The 19,820-nt window shown below is 44.3% G+C and overlaps 1 protein-coding gene and 1 long non-coding RNA gene across 4 annotated transcripts in view; one reads left to right on the top strand and one right to left on the bottom strand.

The window, feature by feature from the left end:
• Positions 1-19,820, bottom strand: part of tnks2 (tankyrase 2) — a 75,282-nt gene that overhangs the window by 49,971 nt on the left and 5,491 nt on the right. The window contains exon 2 of one of the 3 annotated variants that reach the window (XM_033033572.1): positions 7,410-7,634. The exons of 1 other annotated variant lie outside the window; for it this stretch is intronic. In XM_033033572.1, coding sequence (XP_032889463.1) covers positions 7,410-7,634 — 225 coding nt within the window. The remainder of the gene's footprint in view (positions 1-7,409; positions 7,635-19,820) is intronic. One more of the 3 variants, XM_033033573.1, reaches the window with a different exon arrangement.
• LOC116980992 lies at positions 161-19,660 on the top strand. Its single transcript, XR_004414137.1, has 3 exons — positions 161-323; positions 14,199-14,202; positions 19,651-19,660. It is a non-coding gene; the product is annotated as an uncharacterized LOC116980992 (long non-coding RNA).

Here is a 19,820-nt window from a genome sequence, read left to right as displayed (position 1 = left end):
CCTTCACTGTATACCAACGAAGGACTGTAGTGTTATCATTAAAATGATAATAGGAATGAGAATATCCTAGTTATATAATATAAATTATAATGCAAGATATTTTACTAAGTAATGAGTAATTTGACTTTCTTTGAGATTTTGGGTTCTGAATAAGCTGAAGTTGCAAAGATGTGGGAATCAGGAAATTGGAGGCCTGCATTCAAGCTGCTTTCTGTTATGCCCAAGTAAAATACCATTGACAATGGTGGGACAGGATGTATTTCCTGAGAAGGTGGTAGCTTCTGTAAACAAAAGCCTTCTGGTTGGTAACTGACATCGATGATGTTGTTTAGAATGTGATCAACAGTTTGTGATTGATAGAACCACAAGATGACAAGTGTATTGTATCAGTGACAAGCATAGTTTGAATGTGATTGATTTGTATTAAACGTCATTGCTGTATTCGGTATAAACATGTAACACGTTTTCAAAACACTATAAAATATGTTGTGTGTCTTCATTCATTAGAGTGGTAGATCAGGAAATTCAAGCCTGTTGTATACTTGACTTTGTATCCCTGGCACTCTCGCCGGCTAATGATCAGTAAAGCTTGGGTAGACAAAAATGCTGGAGAAACTCAGCGGGTGAGGCAGCATCTATGGAGCGAAGGAAATAGACGATGTTTCGGGTTGAGACCCTTCTTCAGACTGATGTGGGGGGGTGGGTGGGGGGGTAGGGAGGGAAGGGAAAACAGGGACTACCTAAAATTGGAGAAATCAATGTTCATTTACAGTGGGCCTCACTCTGGTTCGCAATAACAAAACTGATCTCCCGGTGGCTCAGCCCTTCAACTCCCCCTCCCATTCCGAATCCGACCTTTCTGTCCTGGGCTTCCTCCATGGCCAGAGTGAGGCCAATGTAAATTGGAGGAACAGCACCTCATATTTCACTTGGGTAGTTTGCACCACAGCGGTATGAACATTGACCTCCAATTTTAGGTAGTCCCTGTTTCCACTTTTCCCCTCCCCTTCCCAGCTCTCCCACAGCCCACTGTCTCCGCCTCTTCCTTTCTTCTTCCCGTCCCCCCCCCCCCCAGCCCCACATCAGTCTGAAGAAGAGTCTCGACCCGAAACGTCGCCTATTTCCTTCACTCCATAGATGCTGCCTCACCCGCTGAGTTTCTCCAGCATTTTTGTCTACCTTTAATTTTCCAGCATCTGCAGTTCCTTCTTAAACATAAGTAAAGCTTGTGTTGGTTGCACCTAACCTATTGTGAGTTGGCTGTTTTAAGAAATGAACCTTAACACTTTACTGTTAAAAGTTTAATTTCTTGAAGTTTAGATTAATCTACTGACAAGTGAAGACATAATGGGCCTGTCCTACTTAGGCAATTTTTCAGGCGACTGCCGGCGACTGTCAAGTCATAGCAGGTTCCTGAAAAACTGGCGACTGGAACGGCGACTGTCAGAGTGGAACACACACACACATCGCTTCCTTCACCAGCCAGTTATGCAGGCGGGGGACAGGGCAAGTCTGAGAGAATGGCGGGGGAGCTCTGTCTGAGAGAAATTCACACGGTGCAAACGCAATGTGATACAGACACACACCACGATGAACAGGAAGGTTGGTGTTGTAATTAAGACGGTGAAAGCACTGATTACGGGAAGGGTCACTCCTTTAAAAGAGGGGGGGAGAGGGGGGAGAACGGGGAGACGGGGTGGGGAGGAGTGGAGACAACTTTTAAGAAACCAGAGATACACGGCTGTGAAGCTCAGCGGACATTAACATTACCGGTTGGTTATCCTTGGTTCTGAAAACTACTGTTTAAGTTTTTTTTCCCCCAAAGAGCCAATGAAATTCACCAGTCAGCCCGAGCGACAACCTACGACCTCTTGCCACCTCACTACCACTGCAGCTATGACACGCGAATTCTCACTACTCTCCATGGCGGCTTCATTCTGGTCGCCGCTAACTTTTCAGCATGTTGAAAAATTAGCGCCGACCAGAATGAATCTGCGACTAGTCCGAGAATGCGGAAACTACTCACGACCATGAAGGCGACTCTCCGGCAACCACCCACAAACTTGTGACGACGATGTGGCGAATGCTGTAGTCGCCTAAAATGTCGCCTAAGTGGGACAGGCCCATTACTTCCTCAATTGTAACAAGACAAAGCCTCAAAATTTCAGTTGTATGTCTGTTGAGATTCATTTGCTTCACACCTCTGCCGATTTCTCTCAAGAAAGGCTGTATATTACGTCTAGCTTGATTGGAATCTTGTTCAACAAATCTGCTTTATTTGCTCATACAATTGTGTAGATGTAATTATTGCGACAGCCTCCCTGCTTTGAAGCATGGCACGAAATGTCAAAGTAGTTCAGCATCAATGAAGGATCAGCAATATAATTCAACTAGACTGTGGGACCCGTTGGGTCCCATGTTCACACGGGAGAGCTGGTCCCCCAACGCAGTATTCCACCTCTCCACCAATTCCAATATTGATGGCCAGTGGGGGGGCTTTATGGTGCGCTAATATGGGTGTTGTGGGCTGAAGGGACTGGTTTCCAGAGGGCTAGTATGGACATTGTGGGCCAAATGGATTCTTGGGCTGGCAACTCAGTCACTCAAGCCTGGTGTGCTGGCAGCTCACTCACTCACGGCAGGTGGGCTGGCAGATGAGTCACGGCTATTCCTTGAAATTCCATTCCAAGCAGGGTGCAAGGCCATCAAATTCAAATGCAGTTTCATACCACTTCAAGCAGGGTGCAAGGCCACCAAATTCAAATGCAGTTTCATACCACTTCAAGCAGGGTGCAAGGCCACCAAATTCAAGTGCAGTTTCATACCATTTCAAGCAGGGTAAAACCACATAAAAACCACTCACAGTTCAGTAGACATTCAGTGTGTTCAGTTGATTCACAGCTCAGACTGGGTGTCATGACCTCTCCCTCCCCCATCTAGCAGAGACTGAGCCACGTCCACACTTCCTGGTTTTATAGTCCCTCCCCCCTCCCACCGGAAGGGGCGTGATTGACAGGAGAGAGAATCTCAACATTTTTTAAACATTAATAAGTCTTTTATTTTTCATCAATGTGAAAAATCCTCTGGCCCTGACGAGCGGAGGGGGACTTTGAGTAAGATGGCCAAAAATCACAGCTGTAAGTGGTAGCGTTTTTTTCTAAAATCAATATACAGCGAAAACAGGAAGTGGTCAAGATTAGACATTTAATTATATAGATGTCAGGATGGTGCGTTACTTGGAAGGGAAACAGTAGACACCCATCTTGCATACACCTGTTCTTGGTGGTACAGGCAATGGGTTAGGGAGGTACTGTCCAAATAACTGCAATGCCCCTTGTAGATGGCACGCACCATGCACATAGGATGGAGGGAAAAAAGCAATTGGGCTGCTTTTCTCTGGATGATGCCAAGTTAATACACATACACTATCAAATCTTCACATGCACCTTCTCCACGATAGAAAGCATTTAAGTATTAAATGTACTAACAAAAAGCCCCCGAAATTCTGAGTTATCAAAGTATTTATGTGGATGGTCCAACTACTAACACTATTGTCAGAGAACATTGGGATATTAATGCCATAACATTAGACAGGAAGATAATTGGGACTCACACTTGGAGGTCATTCAGCAAATTTGTGGAACTAATGTCACTTGTTGTTTATCAGCACATGACGGAATGTTATCTAGGTCTTGGTCAAGAGTGTTTAATTGTCATATGTACAGAGAATGGAACAATTAAATTTTTGGTTGAAATATGCAGATGCTTGGTGCACGCAGGCATGACCTGCTTTATTTTATTTGTTGCATCGAGCAATAATCAGCAAATATCCCTTACATTAGTTCACTCTTTACTTGCCACTAATCAACCTAACAGAACCCATGTGAGTCGCTGTGCTACCAAACTATTCTTGGTGAAGGACATTGATAGTCCCCATGTAGAGACAGCCCATGTGTTAGTATTTTGTGGTGCTTCTTCATGATTCAGCTGGTAATGAGGAAATGTCATTGACATGGGATACAGTCACATTGAAAACCCTTTTACCTGTACACTACTGTATACTTCTGTGTCACCACCTCTGGTAGACTAGATATTGCCAGTTGTAAAGAACAGAATGGAGTCTGGCAATTTGCTAGTAGAATTCAATAAGTGAGACCATCATTTAGGCATCAATCACAGAGATGAACCAAATTCAGTGGGTGTTTCCCTGTCTGAATATGGCACCTAAATTAATACCTAGTTATCCATACAGTTTTATCATTTTGTTACTTTGATGTAGTAGGATATTACAAGTCAACAATAACAGTCAGACAAATTAGTTGGTTTTTTGGAGCAATGCTCCCTCACTCCCACCTCCTCTCAATAATTGGATACAAAATCTACAGTTTCTGTTGTGAGATTTGAGTTTCTGTCTCTGGATTGCCGATTTGGTAATTTCAGTATTGCTTCGTCACTATGCCCTTGGTTCCATATCATTATATTTGATATGGAACGCAGGAAAATATACAATCCACTAATATTGAACCCAAAGTGTCCACGATATCGATTACAGCAGGTATAATATGGGTCAGAAGTGCTCTCGATATATTCGCACTCTCTGCAATTGATTTACGCATAACATTAACATTTCAAAAGATAATCGTTTTCAACTATTTTAATTCTGAGAAATATTTATTTAAAGAAATAAACAAAATTGCATAAAGTACCTCAGAAAATATCACCTACAGCGTGTATCAAAAAGAAAATAAACCACTAGTATTTTGGCACGGTGATCAAATACCTTACTGACAACTCTTCAATACTGCTTAAGTGTGTGTTTAAAATCACACAATATTAGAAAGCACATTTTCTCTTTTTAAGCTCTATGTATTAAAAGTCATTACATAACAGGTAAAACAGTGTGTGTGTGTGTGTGTGTGTGTGTGTGTGTGTGTGTGTGTGTGTGTGTGTGTGTGTGCGCGCGAAGATGGTTGTGAACGGTTTTAGCAGGATCTGGAGCGATTGGCCAGGTGGGCGGAGAAGTGTAATACAGTTTAATACAGTTGCATTTTGGGATGTCGAACAAGGGCAGGACCTATACAGTAAATGATAGGCCTCTGGTTAATGTTGTTGAGCAGAGGGATCTAGGAGTACAGGTGCATGGTTCCTTGAAGGACGAGTCACAGGTAGATAAGGTGGTCAAAAAGGCTTTTTGCACATTGGCCTTCATTAGCCAGAGCATTGAGTATAGAAGTAGGGAGGTCATGTTGCAATTGTATAAGACGTTGGTGAGACCACATTTAGAATATTGTGTTCAGTTCTGGGCACCATGTTATAGGAAAAATAGTGTCAAGCTTGAAAGGGTTCAGAAAAGATATACGAGGATGTTGCCAGGACTAGAGGGTGTGAGCTATAGGGAGTGGTTGAGTAGGCTGGGTCTCTATTCCATGGAGCGCAGGAGGATGAGTGGAGATCTTATAGAGTTATACAAAATCATGAGAGGAATAGATCCGGTAGATGCACAGAGTCTTTTGCCCATAGTAGGGGAATCAAGGACCAGAGGGCAAAGGTTCAAGGTGAAGGTGAAAAGATTTAACAGGAATTCAAGGAGTAACGTTTTCATACAAAGGGTGATGGGTGTATGGAACAAGCTGTCAGTGGAGGGAGTTGAGGCTGGGACTATCCCATCATTAAGAAACAGTTAGAAAGGTACATGGATAGGACAAGTTTGGAGGGATATGGACCAAGCGCAGGCCAGTGGGACTGGTGTAGCTGGGACATTGTTGGTCGATGTGGGCCGAAGGGCCTATTTCCACACTGTATATCTCTATGACTCTAATGCACGTGTCAGGTTAGGTGCACTGAGCTGTAGTGCAAATTGGAGGCACCTACACCAGTGCTATGGGGTATATTGCATCCAGTTCTTGGTCACACTTTGTAGAACAAGGCTAGGATCCACATATCCACATCATTAAGATGTCAACCAGTTACAGAAAATAATCAAAATCGCCAGTGAAATTGTCTTAATATCCAAAAGACTGGGGTACAATTTAATAGATGCTACAACAATAAGGCCATGGTTAGACAACTTGGTGTTGAGGACCATATTTTAGAAAATATAGGCTTGGAAGAAAGAAATATAGTTACCAAAATATTGCTTAAAGACCAAGAGTCAAATTGCAAGGAAAAAATAAGAGTAGCAGTGCACAATTTATAGCACCCTGCAAGAGATGCAGATTCAATCCTGTTCTTGTGAAGTTTTCTCTGTGATCGCCTGGATATCCTTATGGGTGCTCCAATTTCCTCCCAAGTCTCAAAGTCATGCAGGTTGGTAGGCTAATTGGTCACTGTAAATTGCCCCTGGTGTGTAGTCAAGAAGGAAGATCTGCACGGAGTAGGAGAATATGGGAAGAGTAAATGAGATTAATATTGGATTCATGCAAATGGATGGCTGATAGTCAGCACGGACTCTGCGGTCTCAAAGGCCTGTTTCCGGACTGCATGACTATGTCTCTAGGTTTTCAGAAATATATCAAGCCAAACTGATAGGGTGAAGAGTAAATATTTTTGTTGGTCCAGGGTTACAGGATGTAGTCTGAAATTTAGGCCATCCCCCAAGGTTCCATCAATTAAGTTGCCATAAACCATTGTTACCCGAACATCCATTTATTCCCCTCTCCTTTCTGTGATATCTTTGCTTCAGCTCAAGTACATCTAGACCATTCGCGTTAACTATTCTGTATATCTTGTTCTATCTGTTTGATAACGGCGAAGTCGTTATTGGCCACCAACATTTACGATCCTTAATTTTGATTCTGCAAGTAGAAACATCTATTGCAATAAGCTCATTACACACTGAAAGATCACCACTACCAGCCCCCCTCCACCAACCATCAAATGTGAAGTAGTTTCACTTTTTTTTCATAAAACTGCTGTGCCTTAGTTTGTCAGCCTGCAAAAAGTTAGATGCATTGCAAGCTTACGGACGTTCAAATATTTGCATTCCAGCATTGAACTTAAATTTACTTGCTTCAAATCAATATCTACTGTATTCTGAAATCGTTCATTGATGATTAATATATAGATATCTCCGAGTTAAGATCATTTTAAAAAGCATCTTTTTAAGCACACTTTTACAAATTGCTAAAATATATACATATTCAAAAAACAAAACCTATCGGTGATGAATACTAAAGAGATGACATTTTATGAAATTAGAGATGACTGCTAAGCAAATACAGTTTAATATCGGGTTCTAACAATACAGGTTTAAAAAAAATGCTGTAATTGTGAATTACAAAATCATAGCATTGTTAAAAAAAGTGTCAAAAATAATTACAACTGTTCTGTATTGCTGATAATGAACACACTTTGAGATGAGGAAAAACAATGCAGCTATTTGCATTTAACTAAATTACAGAAAAGCCTACCTATGCAAACGTCAATTTTGCCTTTGATGGCAGCTTCATGGAGAGGTGTGTAGTCCCAGTTATCACGAGCATTAGAATCAGCACCATGACTCAGCAGCATATTGACAACTTCTGCATGACCAAATGAACAGGCATTATGAAGAGGAATAAGGCCTCCATCGTCTCTTGTGTGGACATTAGCACCATTCTGAAGCAAAAATTCAACTACATCCTTCCGTCCAAAGCCTAAAGGGAAGGATGTAGAACCATAAGTTTTGCAGAAAACACAGGTTACTCCCGAATAACCATTCAATCGTATAATCTTCAGTCATTTGATTAATTTTCTTTTGTAATATGCATTAACTACATTTCTACTTAAAAGAATATTAAGCACAAATGTTATTTCTCACTTATTAACCAGAATATTGTCTTAGTCTGGCTGCATGCAAATAAGGATTGATTCATTTTCAGTTGCAAGACACAACAAAAAAATTGCAGTTATCAGTGAACTATTACAATACATCCCCATTTCTCACCTTCAGATGAAGGTTTGTGATTAAGCAGCTCAAGTCATTGCTCCATGAAACATATGTAATGATATTCTCAAATTGGGATAATTTATCTCCAAATCTATCGCCCTTAGACTGAGGTACAACACCAAATAATTTGGCATTTTCACCCAGATAGGTCAAATGTTGGTTTGAAATCAGGGATAGCAACCGTTTCTTAATATCATGTGGAGTTAATCAAATTCATGCAGGTTGATAGATGTTGGGTGGAGACTACAAGAAAACAATAATCAAGAGTGGTTTGGTAGCACTGCCAGTCGCCAAGCCTTGAATGATATTTTGGCCAGATACAGTATCCAAGTAGCAATGAATGAATCAGCACAGGCATTCAATCTTATTGGTCTCATCCTTATCAAGGCTCCTCCTGCATATGTACCCCGTTATGGAACATTCTGTGTTGTATAACATAAGAACGTAAGAAGGAATAAACATGTGGCATAGAATGCAAGAAAGTAAAAGAGGGAGGTTTCTAGCAACAGAATCCCTGCTGATTTAACCCTCAGCACCAGTTTCCTGCCTGTTCCCAATAATCCAACAGTCTTGAATATATTCAATGACTTTGCCTCCGCATCTCTCCACAGTAGAGAATGCCAAACATTCAAAATGTTCAATTCCTCTACCTCCATTTTAAATGAGCATATTTGAATAATAATCTCAAATTCTGGGATTTTGCCATAAGCAGGAGCATCGCCAGAACTCAAGATATTTTGTTTCATCTCTGTTTTTAAACTCGAATGAATATAAACCCCCAAGCCTCCCAATCATTCACCACTGGATAACACCTTTACTTCAGGAGCCAACCAAGTGAAAGTTCTTGAAACGTTATATTCCATGAGAAGTTTCTGCCCACTCTTTCAACGTCTCTCTTCGCAGAACTTGAATAAACTGATTTGGGTAAAGACTATCCAGTCCAGGGAACCTGACAGCTTTTAACCAAATTAATTTCCCCAGGATATTTCCTCGATAATGACTATTTGGTGTTCCTACTTTTACTTAAGCACTTTTAGCAATTTAAAGCAAAAAACAAAACGTGTTCAGTCTCTGCCATTTACACAATTCTCATTGATTAGCCAGTTGCATCCTCCAGGAACTAATATTTACTTTCCTCTCTATTACTTTGGAAAACTCTTACTATTTGTTTTTCTATCTCCTGTGGGGGAGGGGGGGTGACTTAGTATGGGAGACAAAAAAAGATTTCGTGTGAATCTGGGTATTGAAGGCGCTTCTGGTCTGCAGTGTGCAATAGTCACCAAAATACACTACATCTTTAGAAAGGAAAAATACAAAGCATGTCAATCCCACTGGATAGGCCTCAGTCATGGTGCTGTACAACACGGAAACAGGTCCTTCGGCCCAGCTTGGCCATGCCGTCCAAGTTGGCGTCTTGGGGTGGTCCTATTTGCCTGCATGTGGCCCATAGCCCTCTAAACCCATCCCATCCATTTATCTGTCATTAATAACCTCAAGAAATTATTAAGTCTACGTGAGCCTGCTTCAGTTTCCTAGGTCCAACTCAGAGATAATTCTCCCACCCTTTCCAGGGTTAATCGCTCCACTGTTCGGTGCGGTCGGTGCGGATTCGGTGGGCCGAAAGGCCCGTCTCCGCGCTGTATCTGTAAAACTAAAAACTAAACAGGGAATATGAAGCACAGTGGGGAAATAGGCCCAGACATTTCAGTGGTGTGAAGAAGGGTCTGGACCCGAAACGTGGGGGACAATAAATAGGAAGAGCGGCGTGCTTTGTAACTTTGTCAGCGCCATAGGTGACTGCTATTCGTATACATTGTGTATTCAAGCAAATAATTTCACCGTGCCTCGTCACATGTGATAATAAATTATTCCGATTCCTACTCCTTTTCTCCAGAGATGCTGCCTGAGTTACTCCGGCTTTTTGTATCTACCTTCGGGTGCCTCTGCAGTTCTTTCCCACACCTCTTCCATACACGACCGGCTAGAGCACAGGGGACATTTTGGGATGGGTTGAAAGTGTTTGTCTTCCCAGGTAATGGGATGCGCAGCTCATCCATCACTGGGTTTCCAGCCTCCTAGTATTCACAAATTGAGATACCGGAGTGCCACAGCGGTTAATATAATTATACCTGATATAGTCTTATATCTTCCAGAGACACACAGTTACACTCAAATGACTTAAGTTCAAATCCCACCAGGGTGACTATGGTATGTAAATTGTTATTGGTAATGGCAGATGACAGATGACTGTAAAAACATTTGTTTTTCACTTGCTTCTGAGTGCAGGAGTCTGACATCCTTGCCCGGTGTGATACACGTGTAACTTCTGGTCGCCCATAACGTGACCGACTCTGGAATGGGCGAGCAAGCCATTCAGCCAAGGACATTGGCCTTGTCAATAACAGCCAGATCCCGATAAATGAATATTTTTTTTTTGCCAAACACAAAAATGTTGGAATAAAATTCCAGCATTTTATTATTTATTTGTTCAAGATTCCATCACCTGCAATCTCTTGTTTCTCAATGTCACTAAGTTAGGTGGCGCGGCGGCATGATAGAGTTGCTGCCCCACAGCACCAGAGCCCGGGTTCGATCCCAACTTATGACTTTGCCATCAGCCAGGCTTGTGCTGGAGCTGTCGGGCTGGGGTGACTATAGGGCTCTGAAAACTTTGTTTCCCAGGGCTGGGGTGAGTGTGAAAGGGGTGGTTTCTGGGCAGATCTGCCCAATCTGCAATGTTTTGAGCCGCTGCTTTTTATACAGTTAAGTCGCGATGGTGGGACGGCTGCTCTAACGGACACACTGGTGAGTAGAGAGACACACACTGCTATCCCTCTGGTCTACTTGCTGTCTACTTGCTGTCGGGGGGAAAAATAACCTTAATGTTCAATTTACCTAATCTTTTTGTTAGAAGTTTACCAACGTTTTGATGAGAGATAAATTAAGGGAATAAAACAATCTTACTAGACACAAAAAGCTGCAGTAACTCAGCCAAGCCGGCAGCATCTCTGGAGAGAAGGGTCGAAACGTTTTTGCAATCTGAAGGGACTCGACCAGAAACGTCACCCATTCCTTCTCTCCAGAAATGCTGCATGTCCCGCTGAGTTACTCCAGCATTTTGTGTCTATCTTCGGTGTAAACCAGCATCTGCAGTTCCTCCCGACACAAAACAGCCTATGCCTTTCACTGATTGAGCCAGACCTTGAATAAATGCAGTTCAAATGGACTTTTGAATGCAATTTTGAAAGGATTGTTTCTTGAAACAAACTGCTCTAAATGTTTGAAGGAAGGAATTGCAGATACTAGTTTAAACCAAAGATAGACACAAAATGATGGACAGGCAGCATCTCTGGAGAAAATAAATAGGTGATGTTTCGGGTCGAGATCGTTCTTCAGGCTGGGTCTTTTTATAGTGAGATAAAAGTTGCATGAGTTGTTTACCATGTGATGATTTTTCCACACGTCGGTAGTCGTTGTGGCTCAAGAGTAGCTCGGGAGAGGAACTTGGTAACTCAGGAGAGGAACTTGGTACATCGCAGAAATGAGAAGCATACGGCAAACTTAGACATACACATGGGAACTCGTTTAAACTCGTGAACATAAACTTGGAATTTCGTAGACACCCACGAGTTTGATTTTTTCTTTCACTCGGGATCACCGCGAGACAGAGGTTTTAGCTAACTCGGTCTTCATACTTTTGGAATTGTGTTTAAACTGAAGTCATTACTTTCAGATAAGCATGCACTGACAGCATGCTTAATTATATAGACTCGCATTCGGTACAACACAATCCATAAGCAGAATTGTTTTTCCTCACACATTACTTCATGCATCAGCCAAATTATATTGTGCAGCTACAGCGCAGCCATCTACCCAACGTGGAAAGCTGCCTAAGCCCATGCTGTGCACAAAACACACGATAAACCCAATTTGAGAAAGACTGGTCAACAATTAGCCAGTCGACTAATGATCTCAGTGAACAGGTTACAATGGAAATTAACATGAGCCAGCATAATCTCAGTGGTCCAAAAATGGCTTTCTATGTGAATGGAAACAGAAGCTTGCATTTAATCAGGCCAACTGGATCTGCAGCTCTTTAGAGCCATGGACCAGAATCACCGACTTTGAGAAGCAAAGCAACTACGTTGGACATCAAAGTAGTGTGACAAAGGGGTTTAATAAAATCTAAAGTGCGTGGGCAGGAGTCGTAACTCACACAGAGATATTGTGGCAATTGGACATTCATTCTATTGCCACACATCAATGCATATGGTCCTCAAGGCATTTCAAGACGATCATTGATACGACCTGTTCTTTAAACCATCAGAAGTAGGATGCTGATCAGTGATTGTTCTACTCTGCCTGCAATTAAAAATCGCGAAAGAGCCAATGATTGCACACCTTATAAGTGCTACATAGTAACTACCCTATGGCTGCAAGCATGGAGGCAGCATATTCAGGGCTCGAAATTCACGGTTGCCCGGGTGCCAATGACCACTCAAACTGCCGCCGGGCAACCTAAATGGCGAGTCATTTTGCCCAGCTTGGCAACTAGGTTTATACCGAAGATAGACACACAAAAATTGGGGTCCGGCAGCATCTCTGGAGAAAAGGAACGTGACGTTTTGTGTCGGCGACGGTTGTGGGAAAGATGCTAAGTGTGGCGTGACGGAGGGTCGGAGCTAAAGACGGGCAGCAGCGGCGACGGCGACATCTCCTCCCGCAATCCGCCCCGCCCGGCGTGTTAGTGGCAGCTGCTGCCACTCTGCCAACGGCGCTTTCAAAACAGACCCTTGGAGGAGGGAGGTGTCGGTCAGAGGCGGAAGTAGAGTAGGGGCAGGGGTAGGGAGGGGTGATTGGAGGAGGGAGACGAACCAAAACACTCTTGGCAGACCTGCACAGCAGCCAGGATCGATCCCGGTCTCCGGCGCTGCAATCGCTGGACCATCCCCGTCCCCACCCGAGAGCCTCCACATGCCCGGGGATGGCCAGAGGCGTCGGGAGTCAGACGGGCGTGGCGCCCCCAGGCTCACAGACAGCGCAAAACCCAGCTCAGCTCTGCCTGTCCCGCCAGGTTAACCAGCAGCCATGTCTGGATTGAGACGGGGCTGTAGGCGTGACAGGCAGTTCAGCTGCATTTAGCGCTGGTTGAGCTGAAATTACCGTTCACAGAAGCCTCCGAATACTCGCGCGCGTGTGTGTGTGTGTGTGTGTGTGTGTGTGTGCGCATGCGGCCGCCAAGATATTCTGTCCGCGGTCCCCTCCATGTTTTGGTTGCGATTTCTGTGCCTGACAGGTGTTGTCCGAGGAGCGCTGGCCTTCCTTCCCACCTCCTCTGCCCCTTCCTCTCTCTCTCTCTTACACCCCCCTCCACTCCCCTTATCCTGAGAGCCCTCCTCTTCATCCCGCACTGATCCCCATTCCTGTCTCTATTCAGTCCTCACTGACATCCCCTGTGCTCCTCACTCACCCCCCCCCCCCCCCCCCCCCCCCCCCCCGTCTATTTATCCTGCACTGATCTCCCTAGCCACCTTGCATTGATTCTCCTGCCACTCCCCATCAATCCTACACTGGTCCCCCAATTCATCCTGTACTGACCCCCTTCCCGTCCATCCTGCACTGATCACCCCTTCATCCTGCACTGCTCCCCCATCCATCCTGCACAGATCCCCCCCATTCAACCCCACTGACATCCCCCGCGCTCTCCCCTCATAATTTTACCTACTCCAACCAACACTCACTAATTCCCCTGCCTCAATCCATCCAATCCACACCGATTCATACACCCCCCCCCCGACCCTATTGTGCTGGAAATGTCTTCAGAGCTAACATTGACTATGTTTGATAACGGAATGCAATCAAATATGTTTTAATTCCCAATGTTATTATTTGTTTTAATCCATAAAGATGGATTAATTAAATTTTGAACACGTGAAACATTAAAACCGCAGTTACACAAAATTGCTGGGGAAACTCAGCGGGTGCAGCAGCATCTATGGAGTGAAGGAAATAGGCGACGTTTCGGGCCGAAACCCTTCTTCAGACTGATGGGGGGTGGGGAAAGAAAGAAGGAAAAAGGGAGGAGGAGGAGGAGCCCGAGGGCGGGCGGATGGGAGGGTGGGAGGAGACAGCTAGAGGGTGAAGGAAGGGGAGGAGACAGCACGGGCTAGCCAAATTGGGAGAATTAAAACCGCAGTGTTCGATTGTCACTGACACGTTATTACAGAATTCATTTTAATGGCAAATCAATGCTGTTAATATGGAGTATCAGTACTGTAGTTATTTAATGAGCAACATTCACAACTATACGTTGGATTTATCCAGGTTTTACTTCTACAGTCATATACATCACAAATTTGGTCGGGATATTTCAGTTGCAATTTTAATGTTAATTCTGAATTGGGACTGATGGAAAAAGCGTTTATCAACAAATTTTTTTTAAATGGTGCTTACAAACTGGGTATCTTCATTGCCACATACATCTAATCTGAATGTCTGGTAATGTGGCGTCTTGACACCTTTAAATATATTACCAAACATTTGCTGCATTTATGTCCTTTGGCCATCTCTTGTTAGTGTAATGTCAGATGGGTATAGTCAGATTTGTCAGCTATTATCATAAAATGCCTTTAGAAAATTCCTTGCAACCTGTATATTTTGTTGTGGATAAATTATGTGGGAAGCGAGAGTGTTTCTGTACCAATAGCAATAACGGCCCATGCTATGGACATGTCATGATAATGTTCGGTCCTTCACAGAAACCATGCTTGTAGTGTGCATGGTTAAGCATATATGTTATCAAGGTCCAGGATTTATTGACACAGGTTGATCATACGCTGAATAATCCAACCACATTTTTGTTTGGAAGTGGAAAGAAATAATAAAAATTGCATTAATTGCAATGTGTAAAAAGAGTTGAGATACCATATTATAATTTTGCTGCATGTCATTGTGGTATATATCATGTCTTGATTGGTGAATATGTTAGTTTGTGGCTTTATTTGAAGCAGAAATAATATGTGAATGCGTAATTCCGACTGGTAACTGCGCACTTCGTCCGAGCACGCGTCATGCAAGCCATCTTAAATGACCACCTAAAATGTAATTTGGCAACCTAAAAAGCTGCCACGGTTGCCCGGCTGGCAACAGGGAAAAAAAGTTAAGCGAGAGCCCTGATATTAGAAGTCTTCTTTCACCAGAAATAACTGGCCTCAACATGTGAATGTGACCTGCTACACATTGTTTTGGTGTTCCTCTTTATCCCAGCTCTGCAAACTGCAGGTCATTGTAGGTTTCATACAAAACCTTCTATTTTACCTTCTATTTCACTTATTTTCCATTCAGTTGTTCTCAAGTCCCTTATTCTTTCCAAAGTCCCTACAACTTCCACAGCCATACTAATTTTGGAAACACCCACACAACTTGCTAAATTTACGATTTCCAGTCAAGCAGCGATGACTGGGTGGGACACTTGGCTAATGTTTCCCGTTCCGCATTCAGGGTGATCAGGCTGAGGTTGGTGTAGACATCGTGGGATTTGGAGTAATCCAAGTAATGCCCTTGGCAGCAATTTTCTTTTCAAATAATCCTTAATCTAATATCTAACCACTTCCCAATTTGGTAACCAGCTACAAATCTAAATCTGTCTAGATTACCCCACATCTAGACCTTGTCTACCTTTCCATTTCTTTCCAAACATTTAAATCAAGTTGGGCAGAGGAAAGATGGTTTGCCCCTTTGAAGCATAAATTTATGCATTTTACTCAAGTAATCCTCGCAATCAAAATCTGGTTTTAAATCATGGATTTTCACTTGAGCGATTTGCGGTTTTTATGACAGCAATTGTTTTTTGCCATTTCATTCCTGAATGAATATACTTCAGATATTCTATTCAAACAGAATGGAAACAAGTTGGGTTGATGATTCTTTAAACATGTAGGAGTCCTACAAAACTGATTTAAATGATACAATGTAGAGGAGCTGATTCTGTAATCTGATTTTAGAGACCACTATCTCTAAACAACAAAATCAATCTATAAATAACTTTACAATGGTACACTTTTTCAGATATAATGCTTAAATCTGACAATGTCCAAATTAGTGCTCGTATAAAAATATTTCTCATAAACCAGCACATTTTGAATCCATGAAAGTTTTTGCTATATCTTGCATATAATTTTGCTATTAATGGACTAAACCAGCACCAATCGGAAAGAACCATTTCATTAAAATTCCAACGACAAACTGATCACCGTGAACAGTTTTTCCCATAATTTCAATGCTCCGCTAGTGAAGAGAGACTTGGATATTTGCAAAGGTTCAACTGCAAATGTTATATTGGCCTTAGAATTTGCATAAATTCTGTAATTTATCCCAATTGTTTATAGGACAATCTTAAACTCAGCTCATTAGTCTACTGCCTTGTCCGATGTTCTGTCTCTGTTCTCTAGTGGTATTATCAATATTATGATAAAGTTCTTCCTCTGCTCCTCGATTCTCTTCAGAAGATGCAAAAGGAAATGATTCTTGCATTGTAAGAAATATTCTAGATAATTAATCTAACAGTTTTATAAAAGACTGCTAATTTATATATTTTTGAGTACTTTAATATTTTGGGAATGTAAATGGCCAAACAATGCATAAATTCTAATTTGGAGGAATTGATCCTTCAATAAAAAGTTGTTCTTTTCTATGTACAACATTGGTATGCAATAAGAATGGTTATTGAAAGTTAAAAAAAACTGCAGATGCTGGGGATAAAATCATGGTGCATTTTGTAGAGTGTGAATCTTTTTCAGTGCAGAATGTAATGATTATAACATATTCTTTGTAAACAAATTCTTTTAAACACCAATTTCAATGTGCGTCTGATACTTTTCAGTAATAAGCAAATACAGGTGCTGAACCTTTTATCCGAAAGCCTTGGGACCAGACACTTCTCGGATTTCGGAATTTTTTCGGATTTCGGAATGGAAGATTTTTAGCGTAGATTAGGTAAGTAGCGTGGGGCGGCTTGAAAAGTCTGGAGCGGCTGCCTCCTCCCCGGAGACCGGGGAATCATTGTAAATCATTGCTTAAATGTTAGTCAGTTAGTTTGGAGGGATTTTATGTGGGGGGGGGGGGTGAAGTGGGAAACTTTCAATCTTAGTCCCCTGCCTGGTCGGAGAGGCGGGGAGCGGGCAATGCCTTACCGGGTCGTCGTGCGGTAAGCTCCGGAGCGCTGTGGCCGCCGACTACCAACATCGCGGAGCTGGGGCTGCGGGCGTCCGGCCGCGGGCGGCGCCGGTTGTAGCTCCGACCCCGGCAACTCTACCCCTGGCTGCGCGGCGCTCCAAATCCAGCGCCGCCCGCGACCTGACGCCCGCAGCCACAGCTCCGCGATGTTGGGAGTCGGCGGCCACAGCGCTCCGGAGCTTACCGCACGGCGACCCGGTAAGGCATTGCCCACTCCCCGCTGGTATCCCAGCGCTGTGGCCGCCGACTCCCAACATCGCAGAGCTGGGGCTGCTGGCGGGCGGCGCTGGATTTGGAGCGCCGCGCAGCCAGGGGTAGAGTTGCCGGGGTCGGAGCTCCAACCGGCGCCGCCGGGTCGGAGAGGCGGGGAGCGGGCAATGCCTTACCGGGTCGCCGTCCAGTAAGCTCCGGAGCGCTGTGGCCGCCGTATCCCCACATCGCGGAGCTGGGGCTGCGGGCGTCCGGCCGCGGGCGGCGCCGGTTGGAGCTCCGACCCCGGAAACTCTACCCCTGGCTGCGCGGCGCTCCAAATCCAGCGCGCCCGCCCGCAGCCCCAGCTCCGCGATGTTGGGAGTCGGCGGCCACAGCGCTGGGATACCAGCGGGGAGCGGGCAATGCCTTACCGGGTCGCCGTGCGGTAAGCTCCGGAGCGCCGTGGCCGGCGACTCCCAACATCGCGGAGCTGAGGCTGCGGGCGTCCGGTCGCGGGCGGCGCTGGATTTGGAGCTCCGCGCAGCCAGGGGTAGAGTTGCTGGGGTCGGAGCTACAACCGGCACCGCCCGCGGCCGGACGCCCGCAGCCCCAGCTCCGCGCTGTTGGGAGTCGGTGGCCACAGCGCTCCGGAGCTTACTGCACTGCGACCCGGTAAGGCATTGCCCGCTCCCCGCCTCTCCGACCAGGTAGGGGACTAAGAATTAAAGTTTCCCCCTTCACCCCCCCCCCCCTCCTTCACATAAATGCCCTCCAAACTAACTGACTAACATTTAAGCAATGATTTACAGATGTTTAAGTGTCTCCCCGGTCTCCGGGGAGGAGGCAGCCGCTACAGTAGTACAGACCTGGGTTGACCGTGGGTCGTTTCGGGTCAAGTTTGGCGCCAAACGCGAGCTTTGGTGTGCAGACGACATCCTGGAAAAAATGTCCGGTTTTCGGAGCTTTTCGGTTTCCGGAACTCCGGATAAAAGGTTGTGCACCTGTAGTACATTCACTTGATGATAAACCGAACCTTAAGGGCCAGAGATTAAAATGTTGCTTCATAATCTCCCTTACGCCCATACCCCCAGTTTTTGGCTTGCTCGACTTGCTGTGTTTGTTACAAAAAGGTTATATATTATAGACTCATTGAGGTCTTATACCATTTAAAAAAAATGCAGAACTGGCTTTTCAAGCATAACCTAACTACTTCCAGGTTGGTTCTCCGATCAGCCAAACAGACGATCAATCGTTATTCTTATTTTCTTCATTCCTCATATTTCCTTTTGACATGCAAGGCACTCAACCTAGTGGGATCACAGTTAATGTTGCTGTCTGACAACTCCAGGATTGATAGTAAACATCAATGCTGCCTGCCAGTTATTTATTGGATGCAGTAAACTATTCTTCACTGCAGCTGTGGGGAAAAGGGGCTGCGAGGAATGCAAGAGCTAATATAGCCTTTTAATGAACTGAATGGTCTTTTCCATCAGCTCATTCATGTAGACTCAATGAGCTGATGGAACTGGTGGCTTTGCTGCCAGGTTCACGGATAATATGGAGAAAAGTGAGGAGCAGGTAATGTTGAGGAAGCAGGGAGTCAGGAAGATAAACACAAAATGCTGGAGTAACAGCAGAACAGGCAGCATCTCTGGATAGAATGAATGGATGAAGTTTCAAGTCAAGACCCTGCTTCAGACTGAGTCGGGGTGAGGGAGACACAGAGTCAAAGAAGTGTAAAGTGTGAAAACAAGACATCAAAGGGGATGGAGATCAATGAAAATGTAGAATAGACCATTGTTAGCTAGGAGAAGCATACAGAGATTAAATTTAATCAGGGGGACAGTCAGTCTGGGAGGGGGAGGGATGGAGAGAGAGAGGGAAAGCAAGGATTACAAAATTAGAGAAATCAATATTCATACCACTGAGGTATAAGCTGCCAAAGTGAAATATGAATGCAGTTCCTCCAATTTGTGTGGGCCTCACTCTGACCATGGAGGAGGCCCAGGACTGAAAGGTCAGTATGGGAATGGGAGGAGGAGTTAAAGTGTTTAGCAACCGGGAGATCAGGTAGGTTTGTGTGGACTGAGCGGAGGTGTTCAACGAAACGATCGCCGAGCCTGCACTTGGTCACGCCGATATATAGGAGTCCACACCTGGAACAGTGGATACTGTAGATGAGGTTCAAGGAGGTGCATGTGAACCTCTGCATTACCTGAATAGACAGTCAGGGTCCTAGGATGGAGTTGAGGGAGGAGGTATAGGGACAGGTGTTACATCTTTTGCGGTTGCAGGAGAAAGTACCTGGGGAGGGGGTGGTTTGGGTCGGAATGGACGAGTTAACCAGGGAGTTGCGGGGGGAACGGTCTCTACAGAAAGGGGTGGAGATGGGAAGATGTAGCTAGTGGTGCGATCCCATTGGAGGTTGCGAAAATGTCAGAGGATTATGCTGTATACAACGGCTGCA

The sequence above is a fragment of the Amblyraja radiata genome, chromosome 15 (genome assembly GCF_010909765.2).
Source record: "Amblyraja radiata isolate CabotCenter1 chromosome 15, sAmbRad1.1.pri, whole genome shotgun sequence".
In the NCBI taxonomy this organism is placed as follows: Eukaryota; Metazoa; Chordata; class Chondrichthyes; order Rajiformes; family Rajidae; genus Amblyraja; species Amblyraja radiata.
This window is presented reverse-complemented; position numbering and strand designations above follow the sequence as displayed.